The sequence below is a fragment of the Homarus americanus genome, unplaced genomic scaffold (genome assembly GCF_018991925.1).
Source record: "Homarus americanus isolate GMGI-L3 unplaced genomic scaffold, GMGI_Hamer_2.0 scaffold51859, whole genome shotgun sequence".
Classification (NCBI taxonomy): Eukaryota; Metazoa; Arthropoda; class Malacostraca; order Decapoda; family Nephropidae; genus Homarus; species Homarus americanus.
This window is the reverse complement of record NW_024711292.1, coordinates 18,410,543-18,432,100: the sequence shown is the minus strand read 5'-3', so window position 1 is coordinate 18,432,100 and position 21,558 is coordinate 18,410,543. Positions and strand designations below refer to the sequence as shown.

Genomic DNA, 21,558 nt, shown 5'->3' with positions numbered 1-21,558 from the left:
CACACTCCCTCAGAACACGAGGGGGTATTCCGTCCGGTCCATGCACCTGACTCACATCCAACCTGAATAACACACCGGCAACTCTATGAGTGGAGATTATAGGAAAGTGCATAGGTTCAGTAGGAGCAGCAGGAGTAGGAGGGATAGAGTGGGAATTATCTAAGATGGAGTTAGAGGAGAATAAGGTGCTGATGAGATTGGCTTTATCAGGGGGTGAGAGTTGGCTATAGAGTTATCAGGTCGGAAGAGAGGGAGTGCAGAAGTTATTACGTACAGATGTTTTTGGTTAAGAACCAGAAGGATTTACTAGTGGAAGAGTTAGTCAGGACAGCGGTCTTTCTGTTTATAAAATTCCGCTTGGCCATATGAAGAATAGCCTTACAACGATTCCTAGATGTAATGAAAGAGGTGTGGGTAATAGGAGAGATAGTTTCATAGCTTGATATGCCCTCTCTCTCTTTATTCTTACCTCACCACATGTATCTTCTCAACAAAACTAATCGCCCACCCATCATCTGAGCCCACTGACAGAAATTCCTGTGATTTGCGATGAACTCGCAGATAAATCCGAGGGAAAATCAGAATTTTTTTGAAGATGAAATAACATTATTTGTTGTTGTTTTGATTGATTATATTGAATTCAGAGAGGTTTAATGTTTTATTTGTTACTGACTGTTGTGTCTGAACACTGAAACAAATATAGCTGGCCTAGATTAAAATTTCATCATAGGAAGACACAATGACCAAGAAAAAAATGTGGTAGGCAGTCGGGCACTTACATAAGAAGTGTGGATTTTCTCCAGTATTAATGTTCCTTGCTACAAATAAATGCTATTTTGAATATTTGTTTGTATTATTTCTATGTTGTAGGTTACCTAACTAAACTTTGATTCTGCATACTTTACATACAATTTTTTATTTATTTTTTTCAAAATAAACTTTAAAGTCGGTATTAAAATTTGTGCATGTCAAGATAATATGATAGATAAACCTTGGTATTCCTATAAACATGTGGAAAAAATCAGACAGATTTGACTTGAAAATTTACAAATCGCAGACAAATTATAAATTTTTGTCAGTGGGCATCGAGTCTAAGAAGGTATGCATAAACTCCAGGTGTTTGCTTTTATGTTTTTATGTAGTGTTTTTTTGTGTTCAAATAAGAAACATCGAATTAAAAACTCGCGAAATTTGAGAACCTACTGTATGTGAATTTGCAAGTACAGCGAGTTGTGGAGCAGTATACACCAATCTAGGTATTTCACTGATGGGAACACAGTCCTTCACACACACGCACACGCACAGTAAAAATAATAATAATAATAATAATAATAATTAACGGTTTATTGAAAGAGCGTGGCAGCCAGAAGGCTGAAAATATACAGTTACATAATTGGGGAATGGGTTTCGATTTACAAATAATATACAAATAACATAAGTGATACAAATAAGATATATAATAACTAGATGGGGAAAAGCTCAAACTACAGGGCATTTCAACATAGTGACAGTGCAAGAAGTAGTATTAACTGGGAGTGAATACACTGGTTTATTACAAGTTATTGATAATTTTTACAATGGTTGGGACTGGGCTGTTCTTATAGCGATCAGTTCGTGCACGTATGGGCTGGATGCGGTTGTGGTGTCGAACAGCAATTCTCGGGCTAGGGATCTCGGGTGGTAGTAGGAGCCGGTGTCGAGGATGGTGCAGAAGCTTCTTACCAAATTTGCAGATGAGGTCGTGGTGATGGTCAGTGAGAGTTGAAAGGGTCAGTGTGTTGAGCGCTTCTTGATATGTGGAGTAGGAAGGGGAGAGAATAATCTTGCATGCCCTCTTTTGCACTTTTTCTAGGTGTTTACATTGTGTGGCATTTAGGGAGGAAGACCAGGTAGGGGAGGCATAGGTGAGCTTGGGAAGTATGAATGTTGAGTAAACAATGAGGAGCTCGGGTGCAGGAACTCCGAGGGACTTGAGTCGGCGGAGGAGGTGGAGACGGAAACTGGAGGATTTGACAATTTCATTGACGTGTGGTTTCCAATTTAGTTTGTTGTCTCTGGTGACGCCGAGAAGCTTCGTGGAATCTACAACCTGGAGTGTGTTCGGACCTAAAGTAATGGAAGGGGGTGGGACAATGTCGGAGGAGAGGTTGATGCGCATAACCGTGGTCTTGGTATGGTTGATGGTGACGTGGTTGTTGGTGGCCCAGTTTTGGAGACTGTTCAATAAATCCTGAAGGGCGGTATAGTCGGGAGCAGAATTGTTGACGCTGATCCCAATGGTGGAGTTGTCGACATATTTCCAGCGAGCAAGGGTTTCTCTTAAGGCATCATTGATAAGCATAAGGAAGCAGAGTGGTCCCATCTTGGTGCCTTGGGGGACACAACAGGTGAGTGACTGAAAGGTGGAGACAGCCCCTTGGAAGCGTACATCTTGGCGTCGGTCACTGAGGAAGTCTGTAAGTCCATGGGATAAGACTTCTCCGAAGCCCAAGGTCAGTACTGTGCAATCATGTGCAGCCTTTTTGCACTTGCATCTGCACGAGACTACCTCATAACAGGTGTGGGCAGCCTCAGGTAGTGTTGTCCAAAATGGCGTGTACAAGCCTTCTGCATTCTTCGTCCAGCCCCAGCTGGTTGGTGGAGGCAACTGTGGTGATGGTACCAGAGTTTGTCCACAGTCATGATCCCCCTGGTAAGCTGCCCTTTTGACATGCTCCTCTAAGGCTGCCTTTGTTGGTGGGATTAGCTGTACGTTGTTCTTTTTGGCAAATAGCTTCCTTCGCGCCTTGTTGATGTCCATACATGAGCTGGTTCTGTTATACAGGAGGATAACAAACCTCTCGATGATGTGCATGACATCCTCTGGTATGACTTTTGATGCAGCAAAACCTTAAGCAGTGCCTCTGTCAGATCTGGGTAGACAGCTCATATTGCCCAGGCAGTCTTTTTACAATGACCAGAAAAACTGGACACTGTCGCACCCTGTGAGGGCAAAGGACATAGGCAGTGCCCGCGCCTTCTCTGGTCCCAGACATGTTGCCATTTTGTGGGCTGCGAGATAGCGGAAACTGTTGCCAGTGCCAAATGCCAACCATAGTTCATCTTGGTGCACCCCTTGGACCACTGAGACAACCAAAACCACGATATCTGTGTCCACAGTCTGGATCAGTATCTTATGGTGGCCTTGCTGGGATGCATGCAGCAACATGCGACTGTCTGCTTCTTCGTGATTACATGGGGCGATCGATGCCAGATCAGGGAGCACTAGCTTGCTAAGGACTGCCTGTCCATCGGTGATGACAAGCTGCTTGTGTTCCTTGTCAAACCACGTGAGGAGGGCATCTGACAGGAACTTGAACAGCTCCGTCTTGTTGCTGTCCACCCTGAGGAAGTTCTGCCAATTTCCTGGTATGGTAGCTGAACCCACCACACGTTTGCAGACTCCTTGTCCACGTTTTGCTCTCGCTGTACATTTCAGTGAATCAGCAACATACCTTTCAAACACCAGGTCATGCCGTGATGCAGTTTGAAGCTTTGTTGACTTGTATGGGATGAAGACCTCCTGGGCATATTCCTCAAAGTTCCTGGCTGCTGCTGGTTTGAGCATCTGGAGAACAGCTGCTGCTCCAAGAACTACACTGGTGGCAGGAGGAGCTTCTGTCTGGGCAACAGAGAGATCCCCTAAGCATGCAAGGAGGTCACTCTTCGTATATAGATGGATGCTACCTCCATCAGAGAGTGTAGGAGGACATGCTTGATTTTTGTGACGAAAGAATTCTTCAAGGTTTCCATCCCTTGTCTGGCAGCCAATATACAGCCACGAGAAAAGGCTCACATCATGCTTGAGAGAGGCCAGCTGTTCCTTTCCTTTGCTTCCCTTACTTGAGATGGAAGCACTGAACAACTTCAGCTTGTTTCGATGAAGAATAGCATCGACAGGCTTGGTTTCTTCCATCAGATGTTGTCTGGTGAAGGTCTGGAACTGGTCATGGCCAATGCTCTTCGCATTTCTGACACTCAGCTGCAGAAGGACTGGCAATCTCCTTTATGTAAAGGGCCACCAGATCCAGGCTTTCCTCCTCAAAAGGGTTACAAAGCTCTATCACACTGACAAGGGAGTGGACATCTTTGATGAATGAAGTTTGCACACTGGGAATCTGGTCATGATGGTGAGTGTCTCTGCCTGCTCCAGTACTGGTGCTCATCTTTGAACTCTTCTATCACTCGCAACTTCTGGATCCGAAACCATCCAACGCTGCAGGGCACTAGGATTGTTTGTCAGGCCCACAGCTCCTCCATCTCCTTTGATGCAGGCGTTGTTCTGTTCTTGGGCCTGATCAACCGTGAAGTTGCCTGCATTGAACGCTCTGGCTACATCTGGGTGCTTTTTTCAAGTTCTGCCTTGTCCCTTAGGTGAACAGGGACCCACCTTGCATAGTTAGTGTGGTCTAGGGCATGGAACCATGGGGCCAGTCCCGTCAGTGCGTCAAGGTACAAGGTGAACGAGGTTTGGCACAGAGAACGCACATACACCAGTACCAACAGCTGTAGTTCTAGCTCTGTTGCCCAGTACTGGAACAAGGGGGTGTCTTGTTCTCTCTTCTTGCACCAGGCATTGAACTTGGGCAGATATTCGGTAGGGGTCAACTTCTTGCAAGCAGAAGCGATCATAGGCACGTTTCTGTAGAATATACAGTCCGCAGCAGTAATTTGGCGAGCCTCTTTGTGCGGGTGATGTGGGCTTCTCGCAGAAACGAATCGACCGATCCTGGTGTCGCAATCTCAGCTTGAACTAGTGTCTCCACCCAGCCACTGCCTTCTAGCCAGTCCCCCAGCTGCCATTTCGGTGTGCAGCCCCCCAAACATAACCACCAGTTTGTCTTCACGAAAACGTTCCGTCCATGTCCATTGAATTTGCTTGGCCAAAGCATACAAGGGCTGATCGAGGGTGACTACTGGTGTCTGTCCAGGGTTCAGGTGCTCAACAGCATTCTTTATGTCATCTTTGGAGTGCTGGATCATGGCCATTGTGTGAAAACACTCCATAAAAAGTGGAAGCAACGATGTGGGGCAGATGACTCGAACATCTGGCGTATGGTGGCTGGCATGAAAGGCTTCCCATGATGTATGATCTTGTGTCTCAGTTCTGCCATCAACGACCTCCATGGCATGGCTAAGCCACAGGTACTCTTCTGCAGTGTGCTGTATGAAGTTTCTTGCCAGTGACTTGGCTGTGGGTGTTGGGGCAGGTGACTTCTTGATGCTAATATTGACAGGAGACACATCTGTGTAGTAGTGTGGTAAATGATCAACAGTCTTGGTAGAGCTTGCATTCTCAGATCCTCCAAGGATGACAATACTTCGATCTATTCCTTCACCAGGAAAAGAGGGGTGCTGAAGCAGAGATATTGAGGTACCATGGAAAGATGTCTTTACTGCTGTTGCACTGGCATTGTGGTCAATGTTATCTATGGCAGCTGTTGTAAATACCTTGCCAAGCATCTTTGGAGGACAGACCACTTGCTCTCTGTGAAACTGCTGGCAGACATTGTTGCCCATCTGTGCTGAGAGACGGAGGACACGGTCGTAGGAAATGTTGAGACTTAGGTGTGACAGTCTGTCCACCACTTCTCTATTGCGTGTGTGAGTGTGCAGCATCATCCCTGTGTACAGGGTACAAGGGAACTGGTGTCTCCTGTTAAGTGCTGTGCCTTTCAGTGACAGACGTTGTGGCTTTATGCACTCATTTGTGCTTGATGCTGTTGAACTTCAGCAACTGGGTGAGGGCTGCAGGGCTTGTCTGCTATCTGGTCATTGATGCTGTGACCCTCTAGGTCTAGGACCATGTTTATCAGGACAAGCAACAGTGATGGCACAGACTCTTCTTGGCACCCCTGAGGGTATCCATTGAAAGGCTTGGCCTCTCCAAACATATGGCGTTGCACGATCTGGGCAGCACTTGCAAGATGAACTGCATCACTGTCACTGTCCAGTTCACAGGCTTTGGTGATAGCAGCACCGACATCTTCCTCAAATATCATGAGGACATCTCGCCCCCTTGTTGTGTGCCTGCATGTCAGGGAAATGGGCAAGGAGCCTCTGTTTGAGTCGTGTGGAGTGTACCCTCGTGTCGAACTTGAATCCTAGCTGTTCCATTCGGGACTGGTAGAGGTGGGCGAGATCACCTAATTTGATGACAGTTGCTCTCCCTTCTATCCTGGTTTCTTCAATGTAGAGAACAAGCTTAGCAAGGAAAATTCCAGATGCTTCTCTCTCCTGATCTGTTTCATTAGACCCTTCAAACTGGGCATATCGGACACGTTTGTACAGTCCTACTAGACATTTTGTGTGGTACTTGGCATCTAAAGCCCCCATGTCCCAGCACTGAGTTGGCCAAGAAGTTTTGTCTCTTAATGCATGGTTGCTTATCCCTGCAGGTTGGTCACAAAAGAAGCAAATTTCCTGGATCGTCTTCTCCTTACTTGCCGATCGTGAATGTGTTCTAGTCAGTTTGCATGCAGCTGGTGTATCCTGGCTCTTGTCTTCTGTCTTAAACATTCACTTTTCTGCCCTTTGTAGCTTTTTGCTGCTGTATTTGAGACTACATGAATGATGATCCTGAGCATTGTTAGCAACCATAGCTGCCTCAATGCCATTCCTTTTGTCAAGTCTCTCAAGTCGGAGTGTTGGTGGAAGTTGACCGAGCTCACTGAATCTGACTAAATTCTCCGCAAGTGAACTATGACCACTCCCAACGTATCTACGTTTGGACTGAGGAGGGCATCTCAGTGGCTCTGCCATGTCCTCTTGGCAAAGAAGACAGAGCTTCCAGTTTGTCTGAGCTGGAGGTGAGGTGAGGATGGAGCAGGATGCACAGGGCCAATAAATCTGAAGCTCTTCGACATGACTGGAACACCTCAAGCAGCGTCTAATTCTTTAATCTTTTTATCTTTCAAAGGCATCACAGTCGGCATCCATGACCATTACTCCACAAGCAGCAGCATTGGCTGACTGCAAAAACAAAGGTATTCATTTTAGTAACGACCACCACCACAGACAACAACAACAACTCTAGTGCATAAATTGTAGCAATCAGATGGGTAACATACTGTTTAATTAGACTAACTAGTCTAATGGAAGTCAGGGCTGAACAAAGAGGACGTTACAAAGGTACTCAAACTATCCAACCAGGATCAAACTCGTAACAATGGTTTTAAATTAGACAAATTTAGATTTAGGTGCGAAATAGGTAAACATTGGTTTGGAAGTAGAGTAGTGGATGAGTGGAACAAGTTACCAAATATCATCATTAACTCGAATACGCTGGATAGCTTCAAACATGGGTTGGATGGATATATGAGCAATAGGGGTTGGGTGTAAATGGGACTGCCCAGTATGGGCCAATAGGCCAGCTGCAGTTTCCTCCATTCTTATGTTCTTATTACTCTATTATTTCTATACGAATACAATAAAATAATTCACTTAGTAGTTTTAGTTCTTTTGCAGTGAATTAAACTCCATTGCCAACATACAGTCACACCCATCAGGGCAATTAAATAAAATATCAGTAATTGTTGGTGGCCATTTTGGATAATGGCTGCAACGACCGTCTGCAGCTAAATCTGTGGTGGCACCATATCCAGATCTGTTCACTACAGCTCCTCCCTGACTTACGACCTACTCGACTTACGACCACCTGCACTTACGACCTGCCTCAGTCGTACCAAAATTTTGTCAAATTACGTATTTTCGAGTCCCAACATCAGTACACAGACAAAATTTTCGTTTGTAATTCACTTTAAAATGGCTGGCAAGCTTAAAAGTGAGAGATTTGTGGTGCTGAGAAGAAAAAGAGACACCCATTTTAGATTTTCTATGTATTATTTAAGCATTTTCGACTTACGACCTGGATTTGGGTCTCTAACCCTGTCGTAAGTTGGGGAGGAGCTGTATGTATAATTTAACATGTGTGCCAAATTTGGTGCTTTTATCTCAAAATGCACAATTGGTTTAAATAGTGAGGTTATGCCACCCGACTCCTTCAGGGCTTCAATCAAAGTGTTGCATGTTTCTGCGATTAATACACTTATGCGTTGCTTGGATATCTGGAATAAATACTGCAGGCTGGTATAGGAGTCTCCTATGGCTAGACAGCGTAGAGTTACAGGCAAACGATCTTTGACCGGTATGGCTCTTCGGAATGTTGTATCCTTCTTTATAATTCTTGGTACTACAAGTTTACTTAATGTTTCAAAGTCCTTTGTTGTCATTCGAGTAAAGTTTTTCAAATGGCCATGATCCATTTCACTCAACAGGGACATATTTTTCTATCCAGAAAATAGTCGCCTTTACCACACTCTCCTAGATTTCTTTTTCCTTTTGGCTAAGGAGTAAATAATGAAGAATGCACCTGCTGCCACTGTGAGATCCATGGAATAAGATGAGCACCGTCGAACACGCAGAATACAGAGAGCTTGCACTCAAACTGCTCGTTCGTTTCATTAGTGTGTTGTCTGCTAGTTTGGTTCATTTGGGCTAAAATGCTCAAGTGAAGACGCACCCTTAAGCCTAGTACACATCTCTCGACATGCCGTCCAACACATCTCTCGACATGCCGCCCAACACATCTCTCGACATGCCGCCCAACACATCTCTCGACATGCCGCCCAACACATCTCTCGACATGCCGCCCAACACATCTCTCGACATGCCGCCCAACACATCTCTCGACATGCCGCCCAACACACCTCTCGACATGCTGCCCAACACATGAAGGCTGTCTGACAGTGTCGATCAGGCTTGCCGGATGAGTTGTACACACCAGTCACTATCATTCGTTGTCTGTCCATGGTGTTGTGAGGAGTGACTCCAGTTTCGCACACAATGAAAGCTGCTTTGTGGTGATTGCTTGTGTGGTAAGAAAAGGAGGAGAAGAGTGATGTAAAAACAAACAAAGTGGTACAAACAGTGGTTAATGAAGAGGCACTCCAAGGGAAGTTTTAAGCACATATGTAATGAACTTACAATAGAAAGTGAAGGAGATTTTCAAAATTATGTCTGAATATCAGCAACAGCATTTTTGCCATCTTAAAAAGGTAAAACCACTAATAGAGAGACAGGATACTAGAATCAGAATATTTCGGTAGGAGTACGTCTCGAATATACTCTTCGGTATCCAGCAACTGTACGTTTGCAATATTCCACACACATTTCTGAGACATGCCAAGCTATCTACGAAGTACTCAAAGACAACTTCATCCTGTTTGAACATTGCGAGAGTGGGTTTACAGATAACCTCTCGCTGCAGAGCCCTCCAACACACACTGAACACTTGTGGCATCCTGATCGCGTAGTGATTGAACACCAGAAAAAGTCATTGATCAGGCACGAACACCGTTTTGTGTCGGAAGGTGGCTGTTTGACAGTCAAGCTGGATGGCATGTCAACAGATGTTTACTAGGCTTTACACAGGATGTAAGTGGGTGCTTGGGGCAAATTTGAGAAATTTTGAATTTGAGTGAGAAAAGGGAGAAGGAAAGAGAGAATTTGGGAATGCCTAGATAACTACATTGATAATTTTACTGTGAGAGAGAGTGATAGTGGTGTGAGATGTAATACAGGAAATGGTAAGTGGATTGGATTATGTATAAATACTGTATGTAGTGCCATGAAGAAATGGAATTGGAGGAAAAACTGATAGAAATGTGCACTGAGAGAGGATCGATAATAGGAAATGCATGCTTTAAAAAGAAGGAAAATAGTAAGTGGAAGTGAAGTTAGAAATTAGAGAATATAAAGTTTTGTTTGACTTTGTGCAAGTGAATAGAATTATGAAAGTATGATTTGGGATATGAATGGTTTATGATGGGTTGTGCAGAATACATGTAATAACAACTAGGAGTTTGTTGGCAAAAATGTTTACAAACATTGATGATCGATGAACAGAGGAAAGAAAATGTGGCAGAGATTTAAATAAATAATTAAGATAAAGCTGTCTCGTGTAAAGCTGCTGATGTTTAAAGTATTCTTGAAAATACAATTGAGATGTGTGAATACAGGAAAGTAAGAATGAAAAACAAATACCAAAGTTTGCAGTGTAAGTCAGAATAAAGATGACAAAATGCGGTTCATTGTTTGCCTATGGATAACTAACTGATTAAAATTTATCAGTATTACTTGCAGTAGCTAAATTATTCATTACTAGTTCCTTTCTTGATACTGATTAATGTGTTTACCTTGGGTGTGGCAGGTTCATCAGATGAGACACAAAGATCTGGGAAGACCAGCATTGCCATTGATGACTGCCAATTCCACCAGTGTGTAAAGCTGTCCAAGTTTGAGACAGAACACTCCATATCATTTGTTCCTCCAGATGGTGAATTTGAGCTTATGAGGTAAGTTTTGGCACTGCTAAAATGTGGCCCATTAATTTCTTATAAACCAAATTTCAGTTGATACTGACCCATCATAAAAATTAATTAGACTGACCTGAAGAAAAGAACATTATTATTGTGACTTGTGATTCTAAGAGGTAGACTTACAGCTCTGGATGCTTGAGGTTGATTACCATAGAAAAACCATAAGCAGTATTTATAAATTTAAATTGAATCATAGTTATTCTTTGATAACCATAATTATAAATTGGGAGATTCATTCTTTGAACATAATGAGACTTAGCACAAGACACTTTAAATGCTTGCTTGCATATGAATTTAAAATACAGTACAGGTACACCCCATTAAACCCATGTCCCATTAACCGCCGCTTCGCATAACTAACGTTTATATATTAGGGAAATACCCCACAAGCTTCACTGACTACCCCATTGATCTGACGATTGGTAGAGATTTTTTGAGGGGCAATGACGTGGTGGGAATTCTTGCCATGAGTACGTAAATTTGTATTATGTGAATTATCAAGACTCTTCAGTGTATATGTTGTTCATATACTCTCCTCTCCTAGTCTCTCCCCCCATACGTATAGGAGTTGAAGGGGGTGGGACTGGCCATGCCGTATTTGCCAGTTTGTTTGTTTTTTATTCATTAATATATTCTTGAATGATCAGCTTCTTATGGTGTATGTTACTCCATAAATAATATAACATTAAATAATAGAAAAAATTTGAAATATAATCTGTAACATGACGTCAAAATAACAGGACAAGCTGTATCAAGGTAATCTTTCCCTGAATACTCTTCTCTACCCTCCGACTGCTGTTAAGGCCAAATTTCGACCTGAATATTATTGATTCATTTTTATAATATCGAAGGTGACGTCTCACTTTATCATTATTTCTCTCTTCCTCCCCACAATGTAGTAACCTTACAAAAAGTAATAATTATGAGAAGGCATTTATTATTCTTTTAAAACTCTTAATAGCAAAAACAGTGGCCAAAGCATCAGCCAGCCCTTCAGTCAAGAGGGGCTGGCTAAGGGGAAGAGTGATTACTCAATGCTTCAACAATGATGAACAAGTCTCAGTTAATTAATGCTTATTATGCTTACTTTATATGTCTAATTAGTTTTTCTTACTTGACAGTCTGAAAGACAGAGATACATCAAGGGTAGATGGGAGTTTTTGGGGTATGGCTGGCCCTTAACCTCCCAAATTTGTTGTATCAATAATATATCCATTAGCTGGAGTCTTTCAAACCTGGAAATCACCGAAAGCCAAAATTGAAATTTGCTCAGCAAAATCATTCTCAAAGCTGGAATTTAAAAAAAAAAATTTCTGGCTTTGGGAAGAAATTTTCCAAGTTTGAAAATTGAGAGCATTTTCTGAAAATATCTTGAATAAAGATGAAAGCTAAAGTATTTCTTAGGGAAGGGGGGGGGGACCTGATCTGCCCTGACTCAACGTCAGGTGGAGGTACTGGGAAAAGTTTCCGAGTGTCTAAACTAGACATCTTGCACAGATGCACACTAGCCCTCTTCCCCAGAACGTTTCTGGGTGCTGGGGATGTTTTCCTTGAGTCTAAACTACCGGAGTCCGTAAATGTAGTTCTAATTAAGTTAGAAACTCAATTTCTTTACTATAATAATCCATAATAGTTTATCTAAAAGTTTGGTAAAATAAATATATTTGAAAATTAAAAATCTATATGATATGGGCGTGAATGAAGCTATGTGTCAGCAAAGACTGGTATTTTCCACTCCCATGGAGCTGTGGGGGATTAGTGAGTCTTGTGTACCTGACCTGCCGCAATGTCAGGTGGAGGTAGGGCGGGGGATTAGTGATCTCATATTACTGACCTTCTGATGGAATGTCGGGTCACCCTTTCTTGGCTGGGGGATTAGTGAGTCTCATGACCTGAAAATGTCTTGAATAAATACGAAACCTTAAGTCATTTTCGGGAGATTGTGATAAGTATAAGTATAAATGAGCAAAGTTGTATCCCTTCAAGATTACATTACATAACATTTTAAAATATGGAGTGAGAAAGCAGAAAGCTGTGGGTGATTAGAGAGATGGAGTGGAAATAAGTGTTGCCAAGAGCTCCTCAACAGCTGATATTTAACTCGCAGTCACACAATAAGACCTTCACTCCTAATGTCTGCTGTCTTAATTCCCTTGTTTGGGGTGTGTGAGTGGTTGTTGGAGTGTGTGGGTGGTTGTTGGAGTGTGTGGGTGGTTGTTGGAGTGTGTGGGTGGTTGTTGGAGCGTGGGTGGTTGTTGGAGTGTGTGTAATAATAATAATAATTAACGGTCAATTAAGATAACATGGCAGACCGAAGGCTGTGTAATGTTGGTGTGTAATGTCTGGCTGAAGAGTGTGGGAGTTAACCTTTTTGGGGGGTGAGGGGGGAGAGTCTCGTGGTCAGTTCCCCCTCCCCCTTCCTCTCTCCAGCGTGGCTAATTGTGATAGGGAGATGAATTTGGTACCATAATGATCCTTAATAAATTCTCTACGAAACATTTCCAATAAGGTATCCTTAAACAAAATACTGTACAGTCATGCGCCGGTTAACGTCCGACCGAACAACGTCCGATCGCATGACAAAATACAGTCGACCCTCGTTAATTCGGACTAATAGGGGGGGAAGGGTGTCCGTTTTAGCCAATTTTGCGAATTAACCGATTTAGGGGTTAATATTGCATTATATTTCAAAGTCATTGTTTTCTTCACGATTTTATCCCACTTTCCACTGTAATACGTACGTAATTTCAGCAAAAATATTACATTTCCGTGAATGTATTATATCAAGCACAGTATGAATAGAATACCATTGTAATATAACAGTATTTTAACCGAAAACTATTAAAAAAATGTGTAACTTCTCTTGAACATCGGAAGGTTAGGTAAAGTCTTTTGTTTTCGTCATGTATTTTATCCTATTTTACATCACGTTTCAGCAAAACTACTATTTATTTCTGAGAATATATTCACTCAGGCGCAGTTTAGGTAAAATATACGTGTGATGTAACAGCTTTTTAACTGAAAACGATTCGAAAAATGCGTACCCTCTAGCCCTGTTCAAGGAGAGGACTGGGAGAAGCTGTTTGGTGCTGCAGACGATGACAAGGAAAATGATTTGGATGGATTTTAATGAAAATATTCAGAAATATGGTATCGTAGTATTTATTAAAGTCAATTAGGATAGAATGTTATTGTAATACAACAGTTTTTTAACTGAAAACCAATCGAAAAGCGATTACGGTAACATCTTTTGAACGAAAGAAAGCGAAAGTCATTGTTTTCGTCACGATTTTATCCCACATTCCACTGTAATACGTACGTCATTTCAGCAAAAATATTACATTTTTGTGAATGTACTATATCAAGCACAGTATGAATAGAATACCATTGTAATATAACAGTATTTTAACCGAAAACTATTAAAAAAACGAGTAACTTCTCTTGAACATCAGAAGGTTAGGTAAAATCTTTTGTTTTCGTAATGTATTTTATCCTATTTTACATTAAAATACATCACGTTTCAGTAAAACTACTATTTTTTTCCGAGAATATATTCATTCAGGCACAGTTAAGGTAAAACAGCTGGCAGCCGTTCCCATTGTGACGGACATAGGTGACTCCAAGTTGCTCCTATATTGGATTGCCAATGCTCAGCAACAAATTTATTTGTTTTACATAGATTTTTTACCATTCTGAGTTGATTTCTGTAAGAAAATTTTTTTGGGGCTGGTGTTGGCGTGTCATTTAATTATACAGTCTCTCCTTGACTTACGACGGGGTTTCGTCCCGACGACCAGGTCGTAAGTCGAAAAGGCAAAAATAATACATAGAAATTCTAAAATGAAATACAGTACAGTAAAAGTAATCAATAATGAAAAATGAATAAAGTGTTATTGTGCACTTACGTTTAATGTAGTCAGCCGAATGCACACGGCCTCAATAATTTTTTAATTAAGCATGGAGACTACATTAATTGGATGAAGCAGGGGAGGAGACAGGGCTGGGTGGGTCATCAAGTTTGTTTTCTTCAGACAGGCTAACCTACTTGCTTGTTGAAGGTATTGGATCATCTTTAGGGACTGAAGAGGCAGCAGTGGTGGGGCGTGAGGAGACAGCAGTGGGGTACTTCTTAAAAAATATGTCCAATTTAGACTGCACAATTTGCCTTTTCTTTTCATTGTATATCTCCCTGTAGCAAGCAAGTGCATCTTGGATCAGTCTGTCAACTTTTGCAAAACGCTCAACTTTTTTATCCATTTCTTCAAACATTTGCAAAATACGTAATGTGAAAAATATTTTATACGACCATGGCCATCGTACAGTATTGTCTTGATTTACGCGGTCAATTGAACCCGTGGAGGTCTGCGTAAAACGAGAAACGCGTAAACGAAATAACAGAACATATGGGATTAAATGAAATAGAGACTGGGCCGACCCCCAGACTACCCTTTTTCCGACACAATACGTATGTTGTAGTAAAAATAGTATCTTAATTTTATGATGGTATGGAAACACACATAATATAGAAGAGAAATATCAATAAGAGAATAATATACTGTACCAGTAGGGTGTGTCATACGGAGGCGAATTTTTTTTTTTGGAGTTTGAAAAATCGGCCCATGGTATTAATGATGTAGTTCTATGTGCAGAATCATGTGATATCTTCAGATTTGAAAAGTTTTCATTTTTTGCTAGGTAAATTTTAACTTGAAATCTTATGAAAATTCAGTATTCCCACCCTTTTACCAACACCACTAAATAGCTTATTTAAAGTAAAGTAAATGTATCAGGTTAATTTATTAGGATGAAAATGATCCAGAATAGTGAAACGAATGATCTTGACACATTTATTAAATTTATTATTCCTTTAGAAAACAAAATCATCAAATACAAACCGGTTTTACTCGGCGACCGGTGTTGCTGCACACCATAGAGAACATGTCTTTCTTGCTTCTGTTTCTACTCATCACCTCCCTGCTGACCACCTGAGCTCGGATGTAGCCTTCCCTCCTCTCCTGGCTGTACACGTGACTGCTGGCCTCGCTCACTTGCTGTACACAACGCTCTATACTCTGGGTGTGCGAGGGCCAGGCAGGGACATGCATGGGGTTGTCCAGGAAAGCTCTGACTTGAACATTGGTGAGGCTGCAGGTAAGAGGGGGCTCACTGCCAGCCTGGATGTTATCCAGATCTATGAGATCAGTGAGGGTCTTGGCACCTAGATTGACTTCAGGAGTCTTCCTGACCCTGAAGGAATCGTCACCAACTGATTCGTCATGCCCAGATCCTCTCATAAGTCTCATATCAATATCCTTTTTGACTGCCACTCTTCTCTCCTCCTCATCATACTGCAGAGCATTGTCTGCAGAACTGCCTCGGGATGAGCATACCAGGAAGATCTCCTCACAGTCTGCTCCACAATCTGAACAACCTTCCTTGGCTGACTCCTCAGGGGCTCAAGCTGGAAGAGAACATGCCTCGGACCTTCGGAGAACGATGACTTGACCTTGGTGTTGAACCAATTTGGCAAGTAGACACTCACGATGAATTGGACAATAAGTCTCAGGTTGTGAAACTGGTTCCCTTTCAGTTTATGATGAGCGACCCAAATTCTGCAGAACCTGAGAGCCGTTGTGAGCCACCTAGAATGTGAGACTGGACCTATCTGCAGGTAAGCAAGTCTGTCAGGCATGACCCCAGTTTTGATGGCACTGCAAATCATGTAACCATAGTACTGGTCAGTACTCAGGTCGTCAATGACAGTATGTACCCAAGCTCAGCAGTGGAGACCCAACTGTGATTTTTTCAAAGCTCGGGATTTATTTCTAACTCAGTGGCAGAGTCCAGCATCTTGCCAAAAGGACCAGACCATCTGTTGTTTGAAAGAGTCTTGCCATCCAGCTCCTGGATCAGATGTCTGAGTGGCAACTCGTTGGTGTGGAGGTCACAAACAATCCAGACCAGCTTCCTCCCAATCTTCCGCTCTATCCACTGTATGACCCCCCCTTGTCACCCTGTGTTCGTGTTGGTGCTGTCCCTTCCAATGGCCTGCAGGGTCTGGTCTACGTTCCTCTCTCTGAGCCAGTTCACAATGTTATCTGCCACTATCTCAGCTGGTTTCCTGATGTCATCTTTCTGGAGTGAAATGCCACAAATTTTCCTCCTGGTTCACTGCAGCAGGAGTAGTGTTCCTCTCTCTCACCATGGCAGGGAACAACTTGTCAGAATCTCCAATCCTTCATGAACACTTTAGAGGTCATCCTTCTCCCATCAAAGAACAAACAATTAATTCCGATTTTATCCCCACAAACTCCCCTCTTCTAGGTTACTGATGCTTCTCCTGAGCTCTCTCCCCATTTTGTTATGATCTATCACCAGGTGAACATCATCAGGTGTTGGTCAACCACCGCTAATCCAGGCAGCTACATTCTGCAGTTTCTGAGACCAGTGTGGTGTCAAAGATGCTGGCCAGAGCTATGTTCGATATCTTTCCATTTCGAATCTTATACCAAGGCCGGGGATCACATTTCAGTTAGGGGACAAAGTCACCATTCTCCTGGTTATCAGCACTCAGATCAGCCATGGGGAAGTCATTAAACTCTGAATCAGCTTTGACTCAATCATCGGCCTTTTTACTCCTCACCCTGGGCCTTCAAGTCTCTTTCCGCAACTCTTCTCCTCTTCAGCCCTCTGTGGTAGCCTCTGTCTCTTGACTCGAATATCTTGCCAGAAATCATGAGATTCCTATAATGCCAGTCTTCTCTGTGCTTTGACAAATGCTGTCTGGATCACAGAATCTTGAAGCGCTAAATACAGGAGATGGGCCCGGATTTACAGTCGATCGAACCAAACTCAGGACAGAGAACAATTAAATTTGCAAGTAATTATGTCAAATAACTGGTCCAGTTGCTTGGCAAAGCTGTCCTTAACTGCAAGTTTCCTCTCCCAAGAGAGATATTCTTGCCTTTTCCCCAACTGGCTAGCAGTCTCTCACTAATCTTCTTCTGACTGCAGACTGAGGCTTGAACTGAGCTGCTAGCCAGAGTGTACTGTGCCAAGACAGCTTTGGTCATATCACTGGCAATGTCTTTGTTTGTGTGTTCTTGGTTCTTTTCACTGATTTGTCTGATTAAAACACTTATCTCAAAGCATCTCAATGTAGGCAACCTCGGGCTTTCAGGAGCTCTCCCAGACCCAAGATATGACTGAGATGGCTGGATTTTGCCTCGGCCCCTGACACAAGCAGCCATCGCAAATATTATCAACTTATAAATGCATCAGACTGAAACAGAAAAATATTGTTAGTTGGGTTGTTAAAGAATGAAGTCAGAAAGCAATGTTCACTATTTAATTGTAATGCACTAATGCAGCTGTACGCTAGATTTTCGATAAATTTCACGCTAAAATTTACCTAGCAAAAAGGTTGCAAAATATTGTAACTGAAATTATTTTCTGTTTATACACTGCACCTACCAAAAAAGTGATGTAATATTAGTTTTAGCTGATCTTCCCTCCTATGACACACCCTCATTGTATCTCAGGTAAAAGAAAATCAAGGTTTAACACTTAAGTTATAAAAGAGATGGCTGGGGATTGGATTGATAAGGCTAAGATTAGTGGCCCTCAGGTGAATCACTTGTATCACTATCCACCACAGATGTCAGGGCCTCCCTGACAAACCCCTCAAAATCACCATCACTGTCACTATCACTGACTTGGGCTGGCTGTGGTTGTGGGGTTGTGTGAAGAACTCAGTGATGTTACGTTGATCGCTAGCGTTGATGTGGTCGTGATACATCTGGATATACGGCTCCATAGTTTGCAACAGATGGTTATTGGAGACTTCATATGTGATTTACTGGGTCTTTGGACAGGATGAGCTTGAGTCTCTCAGCATACTCGATGGCTTCCTTTACATCACCATGGGTTAACTTCTGTTGTTCTCGTTCTGTCGCACCACCTGCCTCCTCACTTACGTCATCATCTTCCAACATCTCGTCGGCAGTCACCTCAGGTTCCATGATTACCTCCAGGATGTTGTCGTTGGTGGTCTCGGAGAAGCCTGTAGCTGTAACGCTCTGTGCAGCATCTCCTGCAAGGTCCACTGCCACTGCAACAGACTGAGCCTCACCAGCCGCAGGTTGCCTCTGCCTTCCACCTGGGATACATTGCAACACATGCTGCCACGCCATGATGAATCATTGCCACAGACAGCTGCCCCCATGCCTCCACCAAGAAATCAACAGCTTTCTTGACGTTAAACATCTTCCAAAACTGTTTTACTCGCACTTCATGCTCTGCCAACTCTTGTTCTGGATCCTTGCTCTCGCCATTCTGTGCCACTCAGAAGGTTCCTAACTCATCCTTGGTGTTGGTGAAGTCTGCAGCTTAAACTTTTTATGGAGAAAGCAGCCTTTACGTTGCATATCAACCCTGGGCCATGGGCTGGATTAATGATGTAGTGTTGGGAGGAAGGAAGACCATTTTACACTGGGGTGACGATCCAACAGTAGGGCGAAGTGTCCTGGTGCTTTGTCAAGGAGCAACAAAATTTGAATGGCACATTCTGTTGCTCACAGAATTTCTTACATCGAACGGAAACAGTCATCAAACCAGGAGAGGGACAGTGTAGAGAACATCCACGCCTTACGTAGCGGTTAGCCAGTGGACATTTAGCCTGGTCATGTCCATGTTTTTGTAGGCGTATGCTTATGGGCTGTGTGGATCACCGACAACTTGAGCTACAGGTGCCAGAGGCATTGGTGGAACAGACGGGTGATGCGCCTCTTCTGCAACTTCCGCCCCACACTTGCTTGCAGACTTGACAACGAAGGTCTTGAAGGTAATTTCTTCCAAAACAGCCCGGATTCATCCATGTTGAACACCTGGTCGTCGTTGTACTATCCTTCCTCCATAATTTCGTGAAGAATGGAGGAATCTACGCAGCAACACGATCAGCATTAGCTCCTTCACCAACAATGTTAATGTTCGTGATCTTGTTTTAAACCCTTGCAGCCACCAACGAAGCAGGAAGTGTTTGGGCGCCAGTAATTCCCATCTTCGCTCCACTAACTGGTAGAGTTCACGGGCGTAGTCCTGCATAGTCCTGCACTGCCCACATGTCGCATCATGTTCTTCTTGCCTGACTAATCAAGTAGCTAACCAATAAATTCTCAGTCTTGAGCAGCACCTATTCTGACAATACCACCATTGAAGCACCTGCAGACTGTGATGCTCATGTGTTCTTCTATCTTGTATCCTTCTGATTGAATTTAATCGTAGATTCATTAACTCCATGCTGGCGCATGAGATCAACTTGGGGGTTCTTTCTAATTCTGAACGATTTTGTATTATACTTCGTAAACTTAGGTGCTGCCAGATCTTCTTGGGCTTAGAGCAGCTTGATCCAGGTAATTCAAGGTTTTTCTGTGGTTGGGGGTCCAGCGGAAGCCATTGTTGAACAGATTAGCGGGCACAAGAGAGAACAGTATATCTGAGACTGAGAACAATGAGATTGGCCTGGCTAAGTCAGTGACTTCTCCTCCGTGGCTGGGCACGCCATATTACATTAGACCAATCACAGCTAGCGGGGAGGGAGGTAAGATGCGTGGCCAATCACAGTCTATATGTCATATGACGTCAGCGATAACGCAACAGCGACATACTGCACACCTCCTCACAGCCTCATGGTCAAGAATACCGCGTAATTAATAATTGGCATTCTGGACCTTCTCGCACTTCCCGTGTAAATGATGGAATGGACGCGGAACTTAAAATTGTCATTCTGGCAAGGTGTCACAGAATGACCAAACGCTAAACAAAATCCTAAATCCAGACTATAGTGATGTCCGGGTTGTCGTAAGTCGAAAATGTAGTAATTCGAGGAGAGACTGTAATATGTTGTGGTGACGTACGGGTAAGAAGTAAAACATTTAACTGAGTTTGTGTAAGTGGAAACAATTCTTGACTTAGTCTACTGGTAGATGTGAGGTAATGTGGATGACCTAGGACCCAGGAAACTGGGAAATCCTCAAAACTAGTTCAGTATTTACCCATGTATTATTTTCATTCTCACCACAAAGGTACCGTACATACAAAAAGACATCTCCTTACCATTCCGTGTGATCCCACTGGTACGCGAGGTTGGCTTAATTCAAGATGGAAGTTAGTGGTAGTCATAAAGAGTAACTTTAAACCTTCACTTTTGGCACAGAAGATTGAGGTGAGTTTAGCTGTACTGTGGTATTTTGTTTGAGTTCATTCTCCTCTTATACTGCAGTATGTATATCATTATGTTGGCATCTTCATGATATGGTTTTCCTTACACTTGTGATCATACACTTTATATTTATTGTAATGTCTCTATAAACTGAATCCCTCAAACCCGGAAATCTCCGATAGCCGGAATTGAAATTTGCCCGGAAAATCATTCACAAAGCTGCAATTTAAAAAAAATTCTAGGTTTAGGAACAAATTTTCCGAGATTGAAAATCGAGAGAATTTTCTGAATATGTCTTGAATAAAGACGAAAGGTTATTTTTTTTGGGGGAGACCTGACCTGACCTGACTTGACTTGACTCAATGTCAGGTGGGGGATAGTGGTCTCATATTACTGACCTGATGGAATGTCAGGTCACCCTTTCTTGGGTGAGGGATTAGTGGGTCTCATGACCTGAAGATGTCTTGAATAAACACGAAACTTAAATTATTTTTAGAGAGATTGTGATAAGTATAAGTATAAATGAGCAAAGTTGTATCCCTTCAAGATTACATTACATAACTTTTTAAAATATGGAGGAGAAAGAGAAAGGTGTGAGTGATTGAGATGGAGGGAAATGAGTGTTAACATGCACCAGTGTTGACAAGTGATAAGCTCCTCAACAGATGATCTTTAATTTACCTTCACACACACACACACACACACACACACACACACACACACACACACACACACACACACACACACACACACACACACACCACTCACCACCACCACTCACCACTTACCATCATCATCATCATCATCATCATCACACCTCCAACATCATACCCACCCCAACATCACCCCCCCACACACACCCCAACATCACACCCCTCACACACCTAACATCACACCCCCCTCACACACCTCCAACAACCA

General features: G+C 42.8%; 1 protein-coding gene across 1 annotated transcript in view; it reads left to right on the top strand.

The window, feature by feature from the left end:
- The window catches only part of LOC121857448 (AP-2 complex subunit mu-like), a 96,815-nt gene that overhangs the window by 22,143 nt on the left and 53,114 nt on the right, over positions 1-21,558 (top strand). Inside the window, exons 5-7 of the mRNA XM_042353536.1 lie at positions 10,250-10,394; positions 19,120-19,193; positions 20,501-20,640. Coding sequence (XP_042209470.1) covers positions 10,250-10,394; positions 19,120-19,193; positions 20,501-20,640 — 359 coding nt within the window. The remainder of the gene's footprint in view (positions 1-10,249; positions 10,395-19,119; positions 19,194-20,500; positions 20,641-21,558) is intronic.